General features: G+C 34.2%; 1 protein-coding gene and 1 long non-coding RNA gene across 2 annotated transcripts in view; one reads left to right on the top strand and one right to left on the bottom strand.

Annotated features, from left to right (window-relative positions):
* LOC111055834 overlaps window positions 1-24,074 on the top strand; it is a 40,215-nt gene that overhangs the window by 13,312 nt on the left and 2,829 nt on the right. Inside the window, exon 3 of the mRNA XM_039419744.1 lies at window positions 2,144-2,328. Within this exon, the coding sequence (XP_039275678.1) occupies window positions 2,144-2,311 (168 nt within the window). The 3' untranslated portion in view covers window positions 2,312-2,328. The remainder of the gene's footprint in view (window positions 1-2,143; window positions 2,329-24,074) is intronic.
* Window positions 9,416-12,295, bottom strand: LOC120349478. The gene is made up of 3 exons (XR_005570364.1): window positions 12,139-12,295; window positions 11,297-11,478; window positions 9,416-9,627 (listed from the first exon to the last, which is right to left on the bottom strand). It is a non-coding gene; the product is annotated as an uncharacterized LOC120349478 (long non-coding RNA).

Below are 24,074 nucleotides of genomic sequence, written 5' to 3'. Positions count from 1 at the left end.
TTGATAATAATTGCCTTTAGATATTTTCGTTATTTGAAGGTAGATGTTTCTGATGGGTAACAGTGTAGCAGATGGGTAACAGACAGTGCACCACATCATAATAAACTATTTGAATGTGAGAGACGTGCCTACCTAGGCGAGGCTAACGACTCACTGTAGCCAGTTTCCAGGCAATACAGTACATTTCATCCCTTGACATGCACTTCAGTGTGAAATTTTAAAAGTTTGACAAAAATGTCATACGCTCAATATAAAAATCGCTGTGGCTACAGTTACGGTAACCGTAACTCCATTCGCGTTCCGGTAAACATTTGCGCAGGCGCGGCTACCGCTATTTACAAGTGCATTGTGGTGTTGATGGTTTTTGGTGACATGGTTATGATAGCCTATCGTTTCAATGAAGTTAGTTAGAAATAAGTTAGTTAATAATGAAGTTAGTTAGTTAGTTAGAAATCATAACCATGTGACCAAAAACCACAAGCACCACAATGCACATGTAAATAGCGGTAGCCGCGCATGCTCAAATGTTTACCGGAACTCGATACGAGCTACGGTTACCGTAACTGTAGCCACAGCGTATTAAAATCTGGTGTGGCGCACTCACACAACTTTTCTTGCCGTTATGAAAATTGATCACCCGACGCTAGTGTTTACGCGCATCTCAAGTCTACTTATAAACAATGATCTGAGCCAGCTGGTGACAGCACAATAACGCTGGAAACACACGAGGTCTGCTATCTCTTCATAGTGAATCATTTAATAGAATCAACAGTTTGCAATTGGATAATCAGATTTTCTCGAATTTCAAGCTTATTTTCAATTTTAGGTGGAAATGTTACGAGACATTAATTGTAGAGATTTTCATGCTCAATCTTTTCCACTCGAAATTTTTTGTTCAAATTGTATCTGAAGCCTGATAATTGGGAATCTAAAATCAAACTTTGCATAGATGGGGAGGAGCTCCTGAAATTTTTACAGATATGGGACTTATGGCAGTTGATAGAGCTTATCAATCACTATTATAGGTATAGATTTAATCATAATCGTTGGAGCCGTTTTCGAGAAAATCGTGAAAAACCCCTGTTTTTGACAACATTTTCTCCATTTTAGCCGCCATCTTGAATTGCATTTGATCGAAATTGTTCGTGTCGGATCCTTATATTGTAAGGACCTTAAGTTCCAAATTTCAAGTCATTCCGTTAATTGGGAGATGAGATATCGTGTACACAGACGCACATACACTCATACACACACACACACACACTAAAGGTGCGTACAGATTTACGCGCCGCGAACATAAGCAATTCGCTTTTAATCAGCTGATGCCAAGCTTTTAATATCTATATCTTATACCGTTTCTGTAAAAATACAGATATAGTCAGTTGATTAAAAGTGAAATGATAATGTTCGCGGCGCGTATACGCACCTAAGGTGCGTACAGACTTTCGCTCTGCTCCGCAACCGAACGTCACTCCAGCAGAGCGATTTATGATCGACCGGGGAGCAACAGTGGTTCGACCGGGGAACGCGAGAAGATCTAACATCTTCCGTAACATTCATGATGGGTGCGTGGGTGGAGCGACTGTGGTTCGATGGAGGAACGAGGGCGGCACGAGGGCCGTACGAGGGCGGCACGAGGGCCGTACGAGGGCGGAGCGTGCTCGGTGCGGGTTGGAAGCGCGAATATGTGTACGCAGCTTTACACATACAGACCAATACCCAAAAACCACTTTTTTGGACTCAGGGGACCTGTATAGAAATTTGGAAATTGGGGTACCTTAATTTTTTTCGGAAAGTAATACTTTCCTTACATATTGTAATAGGGCAAGGAAAGTGAAAATATAGCGTCCTTAAGGTGCGTACAGACTTTCGCTCTGCTCCGCAACCGAACGTCACTCCAGCAGAGCGATTGATGATCGACCGGGGAGCAACAGTTGTTCGACCGGGGAACGCGAGAAGATCTAACATCTTCCATAACATTCATGATGGGTGCGTGGGCGATGCGACTGTGGTTCGATGGTGGTACGAGGCGGTACGAGGGCGGTACGAGGGAGGAGCGTGCTCGGTGCTGGTTGGAAGCGCGAATATGTGTACGCAGCTTTAGATTGTTGTGTTGATGTAATTGATGTTTTGTATTTTGCAGATGCCAGTCCACCAGGTGGAATACAGCGCGCATGGAGGCAGTTCAGGATGGAGCTCAGGTGGAGCCAGTAGCGGTTGGGACTCGGGTCATGGCTCAGATTCCCACGGATCCTACTCCAACAATGTGGCTCATTCGCTGGCTTACGGCGCACAGAAGCCAACACGCTAATCGCTGTCAACCAAGTGGTGAGTTCACCCTAAACCTGTCCAACTAATTTATAAAATTATGTAGACTCCCACATAACGCCCTACTATAGACGGTATTTGTGACCTCCCTACCAATATTCTAGGGAATTGTTCCGTGGTACGAGACATATCTAAATATCATCATCATCATCATCTACCATTTATGGATTAAGCATTATACCTGTTCCACCTTCAATTCACCTCTTTTTTGTATCTCCAAGCTTCCGTTTCAGTTTTCAGTTTTTTTGGGTCTTCACCGCATTCAATAGACTGGGGAATGTCAAATATTAATAATCTAATATTGTGAGATACTAATAACCCAACTCCACAAATGTTGATAGGTATGTTCCTCTGTGTATTCAGAGACTGTATAGTATGGCCTTACAATCAAATATTTTTTAATTCCGAGACAAACAATCGTTCGCTCTCAATAGTTTTAAGATGTAGTGGGAGAAGGTTGAAGAATCGTGATCCTGCGCAGATTGGGGAGTTTCTAAATTTATTGACCGAGCGAAGTGTGGTTTAGGATTCAAGTCGATGATTTAGCATTTCTCTTAATGTTTAAATGTTTGAAAGTTTACATGTTTTTATGTTGCGCATTTACGGCGAAACGCGTTAATAGATTTTTATGAAATTTGACAGGTATGTTCCTTTTTAAATTGCGCGTCGACGTATATACAAGGTTTTTAGAAATTTTGCATTTCAAGGATAATATAAAAAGAAAAAGGAGCCTCCTTCATACGCCAATATTACCGTAAAAATCAGACTATAGAATTATTCATCATAAATCAGCTGTCTAGTGGACTATAATACTACCCGTTCAAAAACATCGAACATCTTGAAAATGTATCTTCCCATTAACGTTAGTAGACAGTTGACTATAATACTACCCGTTCAAAAACATCGAACATCTTGAAAATTGTATCTTTCCATCAACGTTGTAGACAGTTGCAGCCAGACCTGATAACAGCGCTCACACTCACATTCCGGGACGACACGTCACGGTACGATATAGGACAGAAAGCTCTTTGTTTATTTAGGATTTTTTCCAGGCATTTTTAATTGATAAATTATTTATTAATTTTTGAGAAAACATAACAACAGGTCAATGTAACTCACTGAGCGCGAGGTCTACTGTTCACAGAACTACTAGTTTAGTCAATGCTGGGGGATAATGTTGGTCTTATTCCTTGTGTTGCTCTGTGTATCTTTTCCCTACTGGAAAATATTGCAACGCTTGGTACGGTACGTCAATCTATCATTCTCCATTCTTTCAATATAATATATTATTATCTAAGTATCAATTTTAAACTGTATGTAAGTCCTTAGTTACTCACATAGCCGCAATTTTGTAGTTTACACTTACTATTTATTTATTACTGAATGGTGACTGAGCTACGGAAGTGAAACTTTGCACTAATATTCATGAAACCTAGGCAGAGCTACACAAAGATTATGACAATTTTCGAAATTCATAAAACAAAATGACAGCCGTTCAAACGTTCATTTCTGGAACGACCAAAAAACCGTTGATTTCACAAAAAAATTACTAGTATAATAAATTTAATTACAAATTGATTGACACCTCATTTTTCGATTGAACGAGAATTATGTGAGACAATAGTCTTACAACAAGACAATAATCTTTGGGGATCTGGTTAGTTATCCATCACAACAATCATTTTGGCGAATCTCAACTGATCATTAAATTCGTGCACAGGCGACTGATGTTATCCGGGCGGTCACGGGCCTAAGCCGCAAGCAGACAGTATATATTTATATACTTTTATATACTCTTTGGTCGCAATATATAAATTTATATACTTTTATAGATCGTTCTCTCTGGTCGCCAGCGGCAGATCCGCAGTCGTGATTAGTAATTTGGTTTCGCGTGTGACTGCTGCCTTAATCAAAAGCATTTTCACTCGGTTTTAATTTGCGTTGCGTCCTAATGAACTGCTCACGTCCGTCTGAGTCTGAAGTCGCCAGAAGAGAAAATTGGGCGCACGGCGTGAATTATGCTCAATGTCAGCTGGTGAGCCGGGTGCAGTGGACTGTAGTGGGGTCCATGTTATAATGGCAGTGGAGAACAACGAGGTTCTGTGCCCTGCTACTATCTTCTTGGGTGCTGTGGATCATAACCCTATCTCAAAATGTAATCTAAATTTGGGACAGAAATACTACAAGGAGTATCCTCAATTTTTAATATCTCAGTTCTGGAATAAAAAACTGGTTTGACCGGTTGGGGCGAATATATCTCATTGGGGAAAAATATTCCACTACACCGGTCAGTCATCTATTGTAAAAAAAATAAATATATAGATGGTCCACGTTTTAATGGCAGTGGAAAAAGATAGGAGAAAAACGTGGCCGATCCTCTGCCTTGCCACTGCCTTCCATAGAGGATATAGCTGATACCGGTATATCTGAATAACTGTTTATTCTTGTTTGAAATCAATCAAAATTAGCCTATTTAGCATACAATTAAGTATTTTCATGTGCAAAAAATGAAGGAAGAGGAGAAAAAGAGTAGGAAGAAGAATGAGGAAAGAAGGAGAAAGACATAGGGGAGTAGTAGGAAAAGAGGAACAAGGAGTGATGAAGAGAGAGGATTTTCTCATTTTAAAAATACCTTGAATTAGCTTGTCAGAGGAAGGAGGAAAACGAGGAGAGAGATATGAAGGGGTTGTGGAGAAAGAGGATCAGAAAGAGATGATGATAGCTTGTTAGATGAAGGATGGAAAACGGGGAGAGAGATGAAGAAGTAGTGGGGAGAAGAAACAGAATATGATTGATTGATTGAGTACTTTATTTATGTAGATTACAATATATAATGGCTTATACACTTATATACAATAGCTTACAATAAAGCAAAATTATAGATGAATTTAAATAATATAAACTAAGAAAATATTTATTGAACTGTATAATTATGATATGAATGCCTTCTATAGACGGTAGCTGATACAGGATTATTGATGTAATATTAACGGTTCATTCTCGTTTAAAATAATCAATTTTATTTTATTAACCAAGAAATTATATTTATCAATAATTTTATAATGAATTTACACAATTAAGATGAAATATTTTGTTAATTAATTATCAATTGTACATTGTTAAAAGACGATCTGGCAACAGAGCAAAGCGAGAAGGAAATAGCGCTATCCGCTTTGTTGAATAAAAGACAAGGTTAGCAATACCATTGCTAATCAAACACTGCCATTATAACTTGGACCTCATAGGGAGTGGTGACTCATTTATTTTATTTGGTTAGTTGATTCTGATCCTAGTGACCTCTATTTCTATAGTTCTATACTTTATATTTCTATACTCTCTGATTGTGACCCGGTAAGCGAGTAGTCTTATCTTTTAGGAACTTCGGTTGGGAGCCCACACTTCTGGTTCGTATATACAACAACCCACATCTAAACTCCATTAATATCCTCACCCACTCACTCTTTCTTTTTCACTCTCTCTCGCTCACTCTCTATCATTCTCTCTCTCACTCTCTCTCTCTATCTCTATCTCTCTCTCAATCTTTTTCGTTTCTCTCCAGAAGCGTGCCCACGACTAGATACGGTCACCGAGATTATCTTGTTGCGAATAAGTGAACAGTTTGTGTTTGCTTTACCTGGCACCTGAATAAAAGTCACGCTATTTCTTGAGGTTGGGCCTTTTCTCTTTAATGGCGTTTCCGATGCACACATTCCTCTCTATAATGAGGTTCACGTTATAATGGTAGTGGAGAAAGATAGGAGAAAAACGTGGCCGATCCTCTGCCTTGCCACTGCCTTCCATAGAGGATATAGCTGATACCGGTATATCTGATAACTGTTTATTCTTGTTTGAAATCAATCAAAATTAGCCTATTTAGCATACAATTAAGTATTTTCATGTGCAAAAAATGAAGGAAGAGGAGGAAAAGAGTAGGAAGAAGAATGAGGAAAGAAGGAGAAAGAGATAGGGGAGTATTAGGAAAAGAGGAACAAGGAGTGATGAAGAGAGAGGATTTTCTCATTTTAAAAATATCTTGAATTAGCTTGTCAGAGGAAGGAGGAAAACGAGGAGAGAGATATGAAGGGGTTGTGGAGAAGAGGATCAGAAGAGATGATGATAGCTTGTTAGATGAAGGATGGAAAACGGGGAGAGAGATGAAGAAGTAGTGGGGAGAAGAAACAGAATATGATTGATTGATTGAGTACTTTATTTATGTAGATTACAATATATAATGGCTTATACACTTATATACAATAGCTTACAATAAAGCAAAATTATAGATGAATTTAAATAATATAAACTAAGAAAATATTTATTGAACTGTATAATTATGATATGAATGCCTTCTATAGACGGTAGCTGATACAGGATTATTGATGTAATATTAACGGTTCATTCTCGTTTAAAATAATCAATTTTATTTTATTACCAAGAAATTATATTTATCAATAATTTTATAATGAATTTACACAATTAAGATGAAATATTTTGTTAATTAATTATCAATTGTACATTGTTAAAAGACGATCTGGGAACAGAGCAAAGCGAGAAGGAAATAGCGCTATCCGCTTTGTTGAATAAAAGACAAGGTTAGCAATACCATTGCTAATCAAACACTGCCATTATAACTTGGACCTCATAGGGAGTGGTGACTCATTTATTTTATTTGGTTAGTTGATTCTGATCCTAGTGACCTCTATTTCTATAGTTCTATACTTTATATTTCTATACTCTCTGATTGTGACCCGGTAAGCGAGTAGTCTTATCTTTTAGGAACTTCGGTTGGGAGCCCACACTTCTGGTTCGTATATACAACAACCCACATCTAAACTCCATTAATATCCTCACCCACTCACTCTTTCTTTTTCACTCTCTCTCGCTCACTCTCTATCATTCTCTCTCTCACTCTCTCTCTCTATCTCTATCTCTCTCTCAATCTTTTTCGTTTCTCTCCAGAAGCGTGCCCACGACTAGATACGGTCACCGAGATTATCTTGTTGCGAATAAGTGAACAGTTTGTGTTTGCTTTACCTGGCACCTGAATAAAAGTCACGCTATTTCTTGAGGTTGGGCCTTTTCTCTTTAATGGCGTTTCCGATGCACACATTCCTCTCTATAATGAGGTTCACGTTATAATGGTAGTGGAGAAAGATAGGAAAACAGCATTGCTGTTTCTCTGCCTTGCCACTGCCTTCTACAAAGGATATAGCTGATACCGGAATCTGATCTCAATCTGATATCTGATCCTTGGAAAAACAGCTGATTTATTTCGTCGTCTTTTGATGATGGAAGTGAGCGAGTTCATGTGTGTGGGACTGTGTCAAAATTATGACTCAGCTGTTGAACTTTTGTAATCATTCAATCAGGTACTTAGTGCCGGTTGCAAAAAAGCCGGGTTATTTACAATCCTGATTAATTCTAGTAGATACCATAATATTCCAGTTGAGATCTCTGACATTGAGGGGTGTAGCGTTGCCGTATACAGGCGTAGAGTGAGCAGGTGGCTGCTCTACATTGGGGCAGAGGCTTCGGAGGCTCTCCTAAATTCGCCTTATAGATGAATATCTCCTTTGAAAATGCCAGCATATTATTTCACATATTCATCCATATTATTATGTTTTTAATTTTTATCCCCCCACACAATATTAAAATAATGAAGTGAATCCCTTAAGCGCCGTTGAGCTGAAAATTATTATTATTTGTATGTTTATACTGCAATCATATAATTTTTTTTCATATTTTACTTTCAATTTCAAACTATGTTAAGTATCATAATTTCCTTAATTCAAACAAGTGTATTTTAACTGCCCAAGCAGCAAAATAATCAGTTTAAAGTACTTTGAAATGTAATTTTAAATCACTTTAAAGCACTTTTAAATTATTGTACAATGATTTACAATGCTTTAAGTGGGCAAAATTGTGATTTATAAACTACTTGAAAATCATTTGAAATCACTTTCAAATGATTGAATAAGTTCTTCAGAATCATTTAGAATCATCGATTTATGTACTTTTCAAATCACTTCAAAGCATTTCAAAGTAGATTTAAATCACTTTTAAATGATTGTACAATGATTTACAATGCTTTAAGTGGGCAAAATTGTGATTTATAAACTACTTGAAAATCATTTGAAATCACTTTCAAATGATTGAATAAGTTCTTCAGAATCATTTAGAATCATTGATTTATGTACTTTTCAAATCACTTCAAAGCATTTCAAAGTAGATTTAAATCACTTTTAAATTACTTTTAAATGATTGTACAATGATTTACAATGCTTTAAGTGGGCAAAATTGTGATTTATAAATTACTTTCAAATGATTAAATAAGTTCTTAAAAATCATTTAGAATCATCGATTTATGTACTTTTTAAATCACTTCAAAGCATTTCAAACTAGATTCAAATCACTTTTGAATTACTTTTAAATGATTGTAAAATGATTTACAATGCTTTAAGTGGGCAAAATTGTGATTTATAAACTACTTGAAAATCATTTGAAATCACTTTCAAATGATTGAATAAGTTCTTCAGAATCATTTAGAATCATCGATTTATGTACTTTTCAAATCACTTCAAAGCATTTCAAAGTAGATTTAAATCACTTTTAAATGATTGTACAATGATTTACAATGCTTTAAGTGGGCAAAATTGTGATTTATAAATTACTTTCAAATGATTAAATAAGTTCTTAAAAATCATTTAGAATCATCGATTTATGTACTTTTTAAATCACTTCAAAGCATTTCAAACTAGATTCAAATCACTTTTAAATTACTTTTAAATGATTGTAAAATGATTTACAATGCTTTAAGTGGGCAAAATTGTGATTTATAAACTACTTGAAAATCACTTTCAAATGATTAAATAAGTTCTTAAAAATCATTTAGAATCATCGATTTATGTACTTTTTAAATCACTTCAAAGCATTTCAAAGTAGATTAAAAACACTTTTAAATTACTCTCAAATCACTCTACAATGATTTACAATGCTTTAAGTGAGCAAAATTATGATTAATAAACTACTTTAAATCACTTTAGAAATGATTGAATAAGTTCTTAGAATGATTCAAAATCATTGACATATAATCTCCTTTATAGAATAAATAGTATATTCAGCTGGATTTGAAAAAATTACATAACTTCAAAATTGATGAATAAATCCTTTACTTAAACATTCATAATTAACATAGTAATGCGACGAATTGTATTTTATGGCTGGAGCTCCAAATTAAAATTTTCAAGTGTCTCGACTTCATTGACTTCAGCAGACGACTGTTTCTTCTCCTTTTCTCCATGTCTGTGAACAAAAATTGAATCAACTTGATTTCAATGTCATCTTTATTGTATAACTTCAGGTACAAAAATAAGTCAAAACGGAAGCATTTGACCTGTAGGTCCACAGCAGATCAAGTTCAAAGGAAAACAAAATTGGAACCTCAGTTATGTACATTATCAATCAATCAATCAATCAATAATTATTATGAAGAATGTCATCTAAATTTGGAAAGAACATGTTTACTTCACTTATCTGTTAGAATACAAAGTTATTGTCATAAGAGCTCGTGGTATTCAATTCTTCCAGTTGCTCTCCTAAAAATGTAATTTTTCACTTCTAGATGAATTCTACTAGAATATTTTAACGACGGCTCTGTGTTTCAAATCAATAAAACAAAAAAATAGAATATCAAATCAATGGGTGAAACTCATCTCATTGGGGACATGGGACGGTCAAGCGAGAACAATACAACTGCAATACCCTTTGGCAGGTAGATTTAGCACATTTTCGACCCTTGTGCAATGAAGCATATGCCCCCTCCTGTTATGTTTAGTAACTTTATTCGACACTTAGCATTTAGAATTCTACTTATATTTGGAAAGATAGAGCTCATTTAGAAAAAATGGTTCGACTTCATCATCATGGAACATAATTTTGAGCCAATTCAAATATTATCAAAGAACAATTATAGTACAGTTTCACTATTCTACTACCTAATAACAGAATATCTATACTATGTAGAGTAGTATAGGTAGAGTCGTAGAGAGTTCAAGGTATGGTATATAATACAGTGTAGTAGACTATATAATAGTCATAGAATGAAAAAAAACATTAGGACAAGGCTCTTTGGGCCGCTGATTCAATGGATTTATGGGCAGTTTTATTATATTATGTCAAACAATTCATGTTTTTTATGGCTCAGAGTAATAGGACTTGAGCATCACTACATAGTGGCCCAGCACAAGTGCGTTTACAATTTATTGTGATTGTTAAGGATATATCAATGTGTAATGCTAGTTTTTAAGTTTATAAAAATTATCATAGTTGACCAAAGACTTGAAGAAAATACTCTATTTATGATGAACTTACAAGTTTATACATTTGAATATATAAAACTAATTTCATGTGCTACTTGATATTTTTCAAACGATACATATGTATACATATGTATATATGTATACACATGTCGAGTTGTAAGTTGTGGACCAGAGTGTTTGGTTTTGGCGTAAATTTTGAAAATATATTATTTTTGCTAATTTATCTGGATGGGGGCTATGTGGAGTGTTAATCCCAGATTTGTAGCTTACTACAAATCAATTAATATTTCCAATACTGAGTAACGATCAGCATCATAATGACCACCTCCCAAATTGAAAAAATCAACTTAGATATTCAATATTGCAGATCCTGGATGGAATGACTCATTTTTTTATTAAATAGAATAGAATGACTCCTTCATTTAAATGTCGTGGCGAAGTTTGGACAGTAGTGTCCACTCTACCACTCAACCACGGTGTTTGTGGATGTCATGTTTAATGGCGAAATAAAGTTTTTGAGTCAGTGAAGTAGTATTTTCTATTCAAGTGGGATTTTGTCTGGCTGATATTAATATTGCCAAATTAGCGTCGTTGAAAAATATGAAGCAAGCTACACAGTAAACTTCAAAAAGATAAATTTGCTGAAATCTTACCAATCATAACTTTAGTTATGAGAAGGCCCTTGAATGGTTTTTTCTCTATCTCATGGTCGTCCTTGCGTTGAACTCTTTTCCACGAAAAGTATATGGCAACGAAGGGTCACCAGCTTCCCCATGATACTCGTGATTGTGCGCCCCTTCAAAGCTGTATCGGCGCATGACGCGACATACGTCTCCTTTGAACAATGAAAAAACAATATATTTTAGTTGGATGATAATATCAAAATTAAAGTATTCTCAAAGGGATCAAGTATATCTATCTGATGAATTCATAATGTAACCTTTGTTTTTTACAATTTCCAAAAAACTCTATCAAATAACTTAGAAAGCAGATTATGTATGTAGATCATTTTTGTTCTAAGTGCTTAGTTCTGTTTCATTTAGTGGAATTTATAGTTACGGCAAAAAATAATATTTTTGAAGTAGGGGTTTAAATTCAAGATTGAATACGAAAAAAATAATAGCTAGTGATTTGAAAAAATTTGGAATGCTGAAGATTTAACAAAAATCATAGGCTCTGATACTCTTATACCGATTGAAATAAGAGACTAAATATATAACCCAAATTTGTGGGCTATCGTATGATGACCGGTAAAAATATAAGCTTGTTCAGTCCTCTAGCTCATTACAGCCTATCAGGTCAGGTAGAATTCAACTAGTCAACCAAAATGAATTAACTGAACCTACCTAATATAGGTAGAAAAGACAGAACGCAAGCTAGATCTATAAAATATAATAATAATGTGTATTTTCTCCAAGCTACTCTATAGTAGATATACTTTTATCAGTCTATGATTCAAACTTCCATAAATAAAGTAATATTATTGTGTACTTACATTGATAATAGAAGATCAAGTGACTTCAAAACAAATAAATTCCCGGATAAAACACTGGAAACATGAACTGTAATCTGTATTCAATACATGATGAACTGAACTAACTGGCCCTTGCGACTGACTAGTGACAGTTTAGTGACTACAACACTACAACTAACCAAAAGGCAAAGCCAACCAAAAAGGGCGCGAAATACTCCGACTGAGAAGGAGTGAGTTGAGAAAGAGAGGGTAGACCAGTGGACAATGGTGACAGACCTACACTATTACAAAAGAAGGGACTATTATTCGAAACTGTGGAGCAGGTAGTAAGTGGAGAGACTCAAACTATATAGCCTACCGTACTGGAAAATATAACATAGTAATAGAAAGCATATGCAGTTGAATTGAGAAGAGAGAGAGCATAGAGTGTAGAAATGATGGATCATGGATGAGATTAGATTAGATTAGAGTTCTTTATTTATGTATGTTATGTTACAATATATTATTATACTGCTGGCTTATACACTAATTTACGTTAAATGACAATATTGCTTATTATTAAACGAATTTTACAAGATATGAAGAGTTAATTAATGAGAATAGAGATTGAATGCAATTTGAATAACGATAACATTGCGATGTACCGTATCTTCATAAATCGCGGTGTTTCGACAAATAATTGTCCTTTCTCTAAAAATGATATGGAATAATATCCCTCCGATTTGGATGGATAGAGAAAGAGGGGTTGAGTGGTGTGGTAGACGAGGTTAATAAAAATATAGACAAAAAAAACTATAGAAAAGGTTGCTGATCTGAGTTGATTTTTTTCAGTTCTACTCACTGCAAAAGCTAATACTCTGAAGTTCACCCATAATATTTTATGGCGAACAATTTTTGAGAGCAATATTCATTCTCTGTTATGTACCGCATACAACCTAACTGGTTAGGTATCTAGGAGGCAAATTCTCCTAGGTATCTAGGAGGTACCTAACAGGAGGCAAAAATCAATCAGATGAGCAATTGGCGACAAAGAGTGGACTCGGGTGTTAAAATTGGGCAGGGAGTCTTCCTCAACTCTCTCATGTTGGACTACCAACCAATCAACTCACAACTTTGGCTCGATATGGTGTAATTGGAAAACTAGTAGCACCCAACTTCAAGACACGAAATAAAATTATCATTCAGCAAGAAATGTTATTGTTGTGATCATGAATCTGATCGAATAAACACCGATTCTGATAGAAGTAAGTATTCCTGAGAAATAAACGATTCTACTATTGAAAAACTTTCTGTACGGTACCGGTATTCTAATATCAAGCCTCCATACCTACAATCCGGACAATCCTACAATCCTACAATCCTACAATCCATCCTACAATCCTACAATCCTACAATCCGGTAATTTGATATGATGATAATAATAATAAGAAAACTATTTTCTTAAGCTTCTTGAAGCCAGTGATAGTTAAGCCAGTTACACACATCGATTTTTGGACGTTCGATTTTTTGCCGTCCTTATAAATCCACCAGATTAAACGAGACTTGAAACTCTTGAATACATTATCTGTTTGCCAAGTTATGCAACTGTCGGAAAAGTAATAAAATAATATCCTCCCCATTAATACGCAACTGGAATAAGATTGATACGATACGGTATCAGAGAAAGTGTAAAATAGGCCTACTAAAACTAAAGAAGACTTGTAAAATGCTGCGAGACCTCAAAATTAAGTAATATGGTTCAAATTAGAAAAGAAATGAAAAACTAAATTGCAATTCATCCTGATTTAAAAGGATTCTCAACTCCGGCTACGAAATGATCTTGACAATATAATTTCGCTTGTATAGCCTATGCTAAAAACTAAGCACCTGAATGAAGTAAGTGAGGCGTGAGCTATTTTCTCTTTCTCCTTCATGTTGTGTAATGAAAAAATCGTGTGTCTCTTGTGTGATGGTTATATTTTACAAGCTCATTCCAAGCCTTGAAGAACCACAGATTAATATAGAATCACTGTATGATTCTCAAAAATGTAGTAATTGCAATGATTGAATTGGCTCCTGTACAGGGGAGTATCGTTGGCATAACATTTGCTGTTCTCACAACTTTACTTGAATTGGTTCCTGAGTTTCTTTCATAGAATTCAATTTGATATCTCTAATCTATTTCAATACTCAACCATGAAAACCAATTTTCGAATCATAGTATCAATCAGACCCTTTGGATATCGATCTTCTAGTAGTTAACAGAACCAAAATGCAAAGAGTATAAAAAACCCACCAGTCACTGGTGGTAGGGCTGTGGTTGGGTGCAAAGTAAATGCTGTTATTATTGTAAATGTAGATAAATACGAATATCTCCACTTTCGAGGTGAATTTCATTTCAAAGACTTGAGAGATATCCTCTATTTTTCTTTCAAATAGTCTCCAATTTATCATAAGAGACAATACAGTAAGTTAATATTCTTTGACATTCAATATTTCGATTCCCGTTAATTGAATCAAGCGACTACAATGTAATTGGAGGTATTTAAGTGCTCTCTGATTAATATATAGATCTACTGGGTAGATTAATTGAGTCAGTATGTAATTAATAACTTGGTTGTTGAATTCTGGAAATTACTACTTATCACAATTTCTGAAAAACTACTACTTTATGGGTTGTGATGAAACTTATTATTTCTTATACATAGAAACATTAAGATTGAAAAAACAACAGCTTTCCAAGATCCTAGATGTTTACCAATCATGCAGCTATCTTGTGGATATAATAACTTTAACTTCAAGAAATTTTCAGGACTGTTTTCAGAGACAAATATTGTTGAAGCGTTTGAGTTATATGAACTGTGATGAGCTTCTAGAAAATGTGATACAAATAAGATACTTTTTTCTCCTCTCAATACTCTCAATATTATTATGATAGTTTTTGTGATATGTTGATACACAAAATTAACGATGTATTTACTCCGCATGTGCTGGAAGTTTACGTGTAATTGATTAATACAGTACCGTATCAATAAATGAAATCAAATATTGGGCTTATCGAGAAGTAATGACAATCGTTCAAGTATTTAGTCTGAATCGTATCTGAAAATGACACTTCAACATCAGTAGCAAGTTCTATTTGCACAAAAGAGGAAATCTATACAGGTTTATTTCAACATGAAATTCAATAGTGTGTCGTCCAATAAAGTATGTAATGAAAACATTTGGGGTATGTTGGGTGTGCTCTGTAGATGTGAGATTCTCTAAAATTATAATTAGTAGATAACCCATGTTCCGCAATGGCGGTCTAATTAAAAACTTGACCCACTGAAATATTCAAGAATTCAAAATAGGCCTATAACCATCCTCGGTAAATTAAGAATCAATATGCAAAATATTTCAAGTCAATCAGCTCAGTAGTTCTGGTGTGATGATAAGTCATTCGTGAATTTCCTGTCACCTACGTCTGTCTATTAGCCAATATTATTTCCTTAATTAGGCTATATTATAGATAACTCTAAAACATCAACACAGACAAATTATTATCGTGATTCACATGATGATACGGAAGATAATTGAATGAAGATCTAAAACTTACATGTAGGCCTACATTATTTTGCTGTAAACTTACTATAATCTTGATAGATACTATAAATTAGGATAGGAAGAGAGTTATGAGAGTTTCAGCTGCAAATCTTCCAAAAACTAGTGTGACAACCTCTTTCACCTACAAAAAGTGTTACAAAACTGTAGTGTGTTCTGTAAAATGTTATTGCCTTTATATTATATTTGCGACACGTTTCCTACAATCAAACTTCTATATTATGCATTTATAATATTTCAAACGTTAATTCATTCTTCAGAAGTTCATATTTATCAACATTTATTATGTTTCTATAAGAGAAACTATGGAATATTATAGAAACTTATAGAAGATTAGAAAAATCTATGCAATACAGGTATGACTCATCCAATTCAGGTATTATCGGTTGATATAAGTGAACAGTTCACTCACAACTCAGATTACGTAGTGACAGTGAACTCTATACTAAATAGGCTATGTATCGTTCATGTACTATAGCCTACTTCAAATTATGGAACAGTAATGCGATGTACTAGAAACTCGAAACGAAGAAGCAGTATTAGGCTACAGTATTTAGAATTTAGTTTTCAGTAGGCTACCTGCCAGCAAAGACAAGAAGATTCTCAGCCAAAAATCCAGTTAGTGGTGTGTCACACTCTTTTGAATTCTGATCTATTGATGCGAATTGGAATCATTGTCTACTTTTCAACTTTTTCTATCCAGAAAGGTTTAGAAGGTCCCTGCTTTGTAAATACTGCAGCTATAGTTGAATAGCTTGAGTTATACATACTATAGGGATAGTGGGCAGTTGGATGAGTACTTATATATACAGGACAAAACATCTTCTCTCGCTTTCTCTATCACTTCTCTCTCTCTCCTCCCCTCTTGCTTATTCACCCGCTCTCTCTCTCTCTCTCACTCACTCACTTACTCTCTCTCACCTTTCAAAATCTCTTTCTCCAACTGTCTTTCATTTGTTTAGAGAGTCAACAAAAGCGGGCCTTCCCTAATGACTTCAGCGCGATTTTCATCCAGTACAGTAGGAATTTTACTACGTCCAGTCACAGACTTACAGTGCTAGAAGATTATACATACACATCGATTTCTACTCGTCCAATTTTTTCCGTCCTCATAAATTCTATTAGATTAAACATAACTTGATGAAGATATGATGTTGTCCATTCAATCTGGTAGAATTATAAAAACGGCAAAAAATCGATGTGCTGTGTAACTGGCTTATTTATCCTTGGTTCAATTACAGTACTTGCAAGTTATGTTTTTCCCATTATTTCAATTATCGTATATCATCGTATATCGTACTCATTGCCTTGTTATGAATAACGTTAACTACTGAACATATTTTTAAGGCTATGCAGGAGGGGGACCATGTCGAATTGCTATCTCCATAATCGTAATGTTAATTGGGATTCCATATAACTCGGTTGATTTTCATCCGCACGCTCCGGTCAAAATCTCATTTTGAAGGTTTGTTAATTCTCTATTCAAGTTACGAGGTGGAAAATTGATATTTCTTGGGAAAACATATTGCTCTATTAAGTGGGAAACTTCTATGATTTTTTCCTGGCGTTTTTGATGAATATTTTGGAAATAAACGGTTTTTAAATGGAATCTAGCCAAGGAATTTATCGTTTGCAAGCCACTGAAAAATGGAGGTGACAGACCCTCACACGCACGCACAAGCGGTGCGTGACCGCCTTTAGTTGACTAAAGGCGACCGGTTTCATGGGTTCAGTTTTCCTGTAAACAATAGTTCTTACATTTCCACTCCCTTTTGAAAGTTATTCGCAGAAAGAGTTCATGTGTAAAAGGATATTGACCTGAGAGTGGACAAAATATAATCAGTATACAGAATGTTCTGAAAAAAGGTGCCCGTAAATCAGGGCGTGATTCCTCACATCAAAAGAAGAAAAAAATTATAATTAACATGGGTCCGAAAATGCTTGGTTACCAAGTGATAGAGGGTGGAAGATTTCGTCTGAATTTCTGTGCCTCTGCTGAAACGAAGCCCTACGGGTATTTTGTTGGCTGTTAATTAAGATGTACAATTTAGCGTACTTTATGTGAAATGAACTGAAAAAATCAATAAAACCGTTTCCAGACCTATAGCTACAGTAATTTTTAAGATATGTGACGAAATATGCGAAACTTGGTCCCGAAAAAAGTTCCTTTAAAGTTTTTGTTAAAAAATGTCTCTCTCTCTCTATATATATATATCTCTCCCGATCGTGTTCTAATGTGAAGGATGTTATGTTATATTCAGAGAGTTGACAATAATTTTATTGGTTGAAACACCGCCAATTTATGTAGTTACATCACAATATTATACTATTGTTTTTCAAATTGCATTCAATAATCAGTTTCAATCACCAATTATAAAATGATTGGGAAGTACTTTCAAGTACTTCACTTCAATAATTCTAGATGATTCATAAATCAGTTTCAATCATCGATTATACAATGATTGGAAAGTACTTTTAAGTACTTTACTTCAATAATTCTAGATGATTCATAAATCAGTTCCAATGACCGATTATAAAATGATTGGGAAGTACTTTCAAGTCACTTCAATCATTCTAAATGATTCATAAATCATTTTCAATCATCAATTATAAAATGATTGGAAAGTACTTTCAAGTACTTTACTTCAATCATTCTAAATGATTCATAAATCAGTTTCAATCACTGATTATAAAATGATTGGGAAGTACTTTCAAGTACTTTACTTCAATCATTCTAAATGATTCATAAATCAGTTCAATCACCGATTATAAAATGATTGGAAAGTACTTTCAAGTACTTTACTTCAATCATTCTGAATGATTCATAAATCAGTTTCAATCACTGATTATAAAATGATTGGGAAGTACTTTCAAGTACTTTACTTCAATCACTCTAAATGATTCATAAATCAGTTTCAATCACCGATTATAAAATGATTGGAAAGTACTTTCAAGTACTTTACTTCAATCATTCTAAATAATTCATAAATCAGTTTCAATCACCGATTATAAAATGATGGGAAAGTACTTTCAAGTACTTTACTTCAATCATTCTAAATGATTCATAAATCAGTTTCAATCACTGATTATAAAATGATTGGGAAGTACTTTCAAGTACTTTACTTCAATCATTCTAAATGATTCATAAATCAGTTTTAATCACCGATTATAAAATGATTGGGAAGTACTTTCAAGTACTTTACTTCAATCATTCTAAATGATTCATAAATCAGTTTTAATCACCGATTATAAAATGATTGGAAAGTACTTTCAAGTACTTTACTTCAATCATTCTAAATAATTCATAAATCAGTTTCAATCACCGATTATAAAATGATGGGAAAGTACTTTCAAGTACTTTACTTCAATCATTCTAAATGATTCATAAATCAGTTTTAATCACCAATTATAAAATGATTGGAAAGTACTTTCAAGTAATTTACTCCAATCAAATAATTCTGAACAATTTGTAAATCATTCTCATGCAGTCATCAATTTTATGGACATATTGGTCCACAAGATCCTTCTACATTATTATGGAGATATACTTCACACTTCATGATCTGTTGAGGATACTCGAAAGTTTCGAAGTTTTTCAATTTTCACTATAAGTATAGATTACTCATTAAAATCAAGCAATTCCAAATCATTCCATTCAAATGATTCCGAATGATTGTAAATGGATTTCAATCAGAAATGAGAAAAAAATTCAATGACTTGAAATTAGTGTAAATGATTTTAAAGTAATTATAATTGTCTCTTTCAAATCACTTCAAAGTACTTTAAATCAGTTGACTCCAATCATTCTAAATTATTCGTAAATCATTTCCAATCATTGGTCTTCAAGTAATTGAAAAGTACTTCAAAGTACTTCATTCAAATCATTTTAAGTAATTTATAAATCATTTTCAATCATTGGTCTTCAAATGATTGAAAAGTACTTTACTAAATCATTTAAGGTAATTTATAAATCATTTTCAATCATTGGTCTCCAATGACATTTCATGAAGAATTAAAAGTAATTTGAAAGTACTTTTAAATGATTTAACTTGCCCTAAAAAAAGGTGACAAATTTTAAATCACTGGCAATTAGTTTCAAGCACTTTCAAATCATTTCCTTGCTGCTTGGGTGTCTAATTTAGTTCGACTCCTCCCTGCACCCTGACAAATCATCCAGGGAGTATATTCTCTATTTACTATTGTTACACTATTATTTTGTAAATATGTCTTTTTTATGAATAAATTTGAATTTTAATTTGAGATCCATCTTTTTAAAATGGTCTTTCCTGATTTGGTTCACGTGAAATTAATCACGATTAACATTTAACCGGGCTTTTGTGCAACCGGGCCTTTGTGAGGGAAATTTTTGCATTCCTCTGTGAATTAATCTCAATTTACTGTGATTAGATAGAACATTATTTCTGTATGAATGTTATTATAATTTCTTCTTTCGTGATAAATTTGTTATGCTTTTGTACTCCAGAGCGAAGCTCGGTCCCCGATATTAGAAAAATAAACAGTATCTTTACTCCATGCCTATAGTGAGTCATGAGGAAGCAATTATTACGATCCGGATTTAGATTGGTGATTATAGTTTGTTTAAAACTTCTTCATACTTCGCCTGGAGGGGCGAACTAAGGTTGGTGGGGGCTGACAAACCAGTTCAGCCAATTGGAACGGGAATAGAACCACGCGGTAGTCATGGCAACAGGCATAGATGCCAGATTGTTTCACCCACACGCACAGTATCGCACACGTGCATTCTGAGCCATAACTTCGCCAGAGAAGGTTTGCTCTGCGTTTGTCTTGCGTATGGTCACCGCCTCTTCTTTCCCCGTCTGTAGGCTTATAAGAGAGCACTCATTATTCTCACTCGTGAATGACCGTGTAAATACGGCAACACCGCGGCAGCTGCATCCCACCTTTTCGCTCCTCACCGTATCCCTCCAAGTACGAAGTAAATTAAAATACACTATAGATCCACCAAGAGGAAAAATAGATTTGTAGAGTTGAATTGTTCGCTGGTCGCCCTATTTGAGATTTCCGGTCTCCGGCAATTTGTGCATTTTCACTTTAAGATCTTGATAATATTCAGAGCCTGAGAATAAAACGGACTGAACAGGTTTCTCAAGAGCCGAGAAAAGGCAAAGAGCAGGAATAATAATTGGGGACGAGTGATTGTACAGCTGAAAATAGTAGACTTGAATCTGATTGAACAAGTGAATAGACTTTCACTCTTTGAAGAGCGCTTCCTCAATGCTTATAAAAAGGTGGCAAACTACTTATTTTATCATCAACTTTGAATCAAATTGAAATTCACAGATAATGCGTGCAAAATAAATGTTTGGAAACGAGAACTGAAATTTCTCACCACGTTATAACATAGCCCACTCACCGAATATATTGTGAAGTCCACGTTATAACAGTGGATAGATAGGAGAAAAGCATTGCCGTTTGTCTGCCTTGATTAATTACATTTCTACATTTTTAAAAATCTGGTGTGGCGAACTCACACAGCTTTCCTTGCCGTTATGAAAATTGATCACCTGACGCTAATGTTCACGCGCATCTCAAGTCTACTTATAAACAAAGATCTGAGCCAGCTGGTGACAGGAAAATAACGCTGGAGACATATGAGGTCTGCTATCTCTTCATAGTGAATCATTTAATAGAATCAACAGTTGCCAACAGTTTGCAATTGGATAATCACATTTTCTCGAATTTCGAGCTTATTTTCAATTTTAGGTGAAAAATGTTACTGAAAATTAATTTTAGAGATTTTCATGCTCAATCTTTTCCACTCAAATTTTTTTGTTTAAATTGTATCTGAAGCCTGATAATTGGGAATTTAAAATCCAACTTTGCATAGATGGGGCGGAGCTCCTGAAATTTTTACAGATATGGGACTTAGGGCAGTTGATAGAGCTTACCAATGACTATTTTATGTATGAATTTAATCAAAATCGTTGAAGCCGTTTTCGAGAAAATCACGAAAAACCCTGTTTTTGACAACATTTTCTCCATTTTAGCCGCCATCTTGAATTGAATTTGATCGAAATTGTTAGTGTCGGATCCTTATAGTGTAAGGACCTTACGTTCCAAATTTCAAGTCATTCCGTTAATTGTGAGATGAGATATCGTGTACACAGACGCACATACACTCATACACACACACACACACACCACACACACACACACACACACACACACACACACACCACACACACACACACACACACAAACACACATATACACACACATACAGACCAATACCCAAAAACCACTTTTTGGACTCAGGGGACCTTGAAACATATAGAAATTTAGAAATTGGGGTACTTTAATTTTTTTTGGAAAGCAATACTTTCCTTACCTATCGTAATAGGGCAAGTAAAGTAAAAACGGACTTGGCAACGTTGTGGAGCTGGAAAAGGATAGTGCTATCTGTTTTGTCGAATAATAGACAAGGATCGCAACACCAATGTTAATCAAATACTGCCATTATAACGTGGACCTCACTATAGGCTAAAGCAATGTACCTCTAGTGAGGTCCACGTTATAATGGCAGTGAAGAAAGATAGGATAACAACGTTGCCGATCTTCAGTCTAGTCAATGCCTTCTATAGACGGTAGCTGATACAGGTTTATTGATGTAATATTAACTGTTCAATCTCGTTTAAAATAATCGATTATAAAACAATATAGAAACTTGTAGTACCCTTTATTATTTAAAATATTACAACGACTAGTTTCAACTTGAAAATGACCTAAGTTATGGTCGAAACTAGTCGTTGTAATATTTTAAATATTAAAAAGTTTCAATATTGTTTTATTTATTTATAAAAGCAGCCCATTCAAGTGAAGTGTTTTAAATTAATTATATTTTATTAAGCAAGAAATTAAATCTTTCAATAATTTCATAATTAAGATGAAAATTTTGTTAATTATCAATTCTACATTGTTAAAAGATGATCTGGCAACAGAGCAAAGCAAGAAAGAGATGAAGCGCTATCCGCTTTGTTGAATGATAGACAAGGATAGCAAAACCATTGCTAATCAAACACTGCCATTATAACGTGGACCTCACTAGACGATAGCGAGAAAAGCATTGTACCTAGAATATGTTGTACGTATTTTGACGTATTTACGTATTATACGTAATATTTTGACGTATTTTGTACCTAGAGTACCTACATTGTATATTGGGAACATTGGGCTGAAGTTTGTGAGAAATATAATAATATTATGACGACAATAAATCATAGAGAACGATCATCTATTAGTGAGCCTACGTTATAATGACAGTACCTATTTGATGAAGATTGGTGTTGCTATCCTTGTCCATCATTCAACAAAGCAGATAGCGCCATCCTTTTCCAGCTCTGCAACGTTACCAGATCGTTTTTCAACAATGTAGAAATATAATCAACTAACACCATAATATTGCATGACAATTATGAAAATTCAATCATTGGAAAAAATATTTTTTGACTAATAGAATATAATTGATTATTTTTAACAAGGATGAACAGAGTTAATGTTATACACCAGATATACCAGTATCAGCTATGTCATTTTTATAGAAGGCAGAGAATCGGCAACACTGTTCTCCTATCTTTCTTCACTACCATTATAACGTGGACCTGGATTTAGAATAGAGGAAACATCGATGGTAATCGACTGGCAATTTTCTACTAATTCATAATTTATAAAATAGAATATTATAGTACCTCTTTTTTGAAATTGATAAAATAATAGATAAAAATACAAATTATAACTATTTTATAACATTATAATTTAAAATTATATTTCTTAAATAAAACTAAGTAGCCCGGAATTCATTCATTTTAAGATATTCTACTAATTCGTTTATTTATTTATTGTTAAAGAATTCTCTTCACAATTATTTCAAGTCAGGTTGATGATAGGCCTAAGGTGATGATGATAACACAGTGCCTACAAATAAAATGGAATATTAAATAGAGAATGCATTTATTTAAATGCTAATCAATATATAATTATTATTTAACGAAAATCCTAAATAAATCCTCATCGAATTTCCATCTAGCTGTTAACCCTGTTGTCAATGTCTGCAGTAGCAGAAGTCTTCGGGGTGATTTGCAGCATTTATTTAGGATTTTCGTTAAATAATAATTATATATTAATTAGCATTTGAATAAATGCATTCTCTATTTAATATTCCATTTTATTTGTAGGTTAAATAATAATTAAAAATAAAATATTAATCACCCAATAAATCTATCAACAACATTATGAAAAATTATAGATGAAGAAGTTAAACAATTATTGATTATTATAAGAAGTGTTATAGATAATAATTACACGTTACTACAAATCTCTTGTAAATGATATCCTCA

Source organism: Nilaparvata lugens, chromosome 1, assembly GCF_014356525.2.
Source record: "Nilaparvata lugens isolate BPH chromosome 1, ASM1435652v1, whole genome shotgun sequence".
NCBI lineage: Eukaryota > Metazoa > Arthropoda > Insecta > Hemiptera > Delphacidae > Nilaparvata > Nilaparvata lugens.
This window is presented reverse-complemented; position numbering and strand designations above follow the sequence as displayed.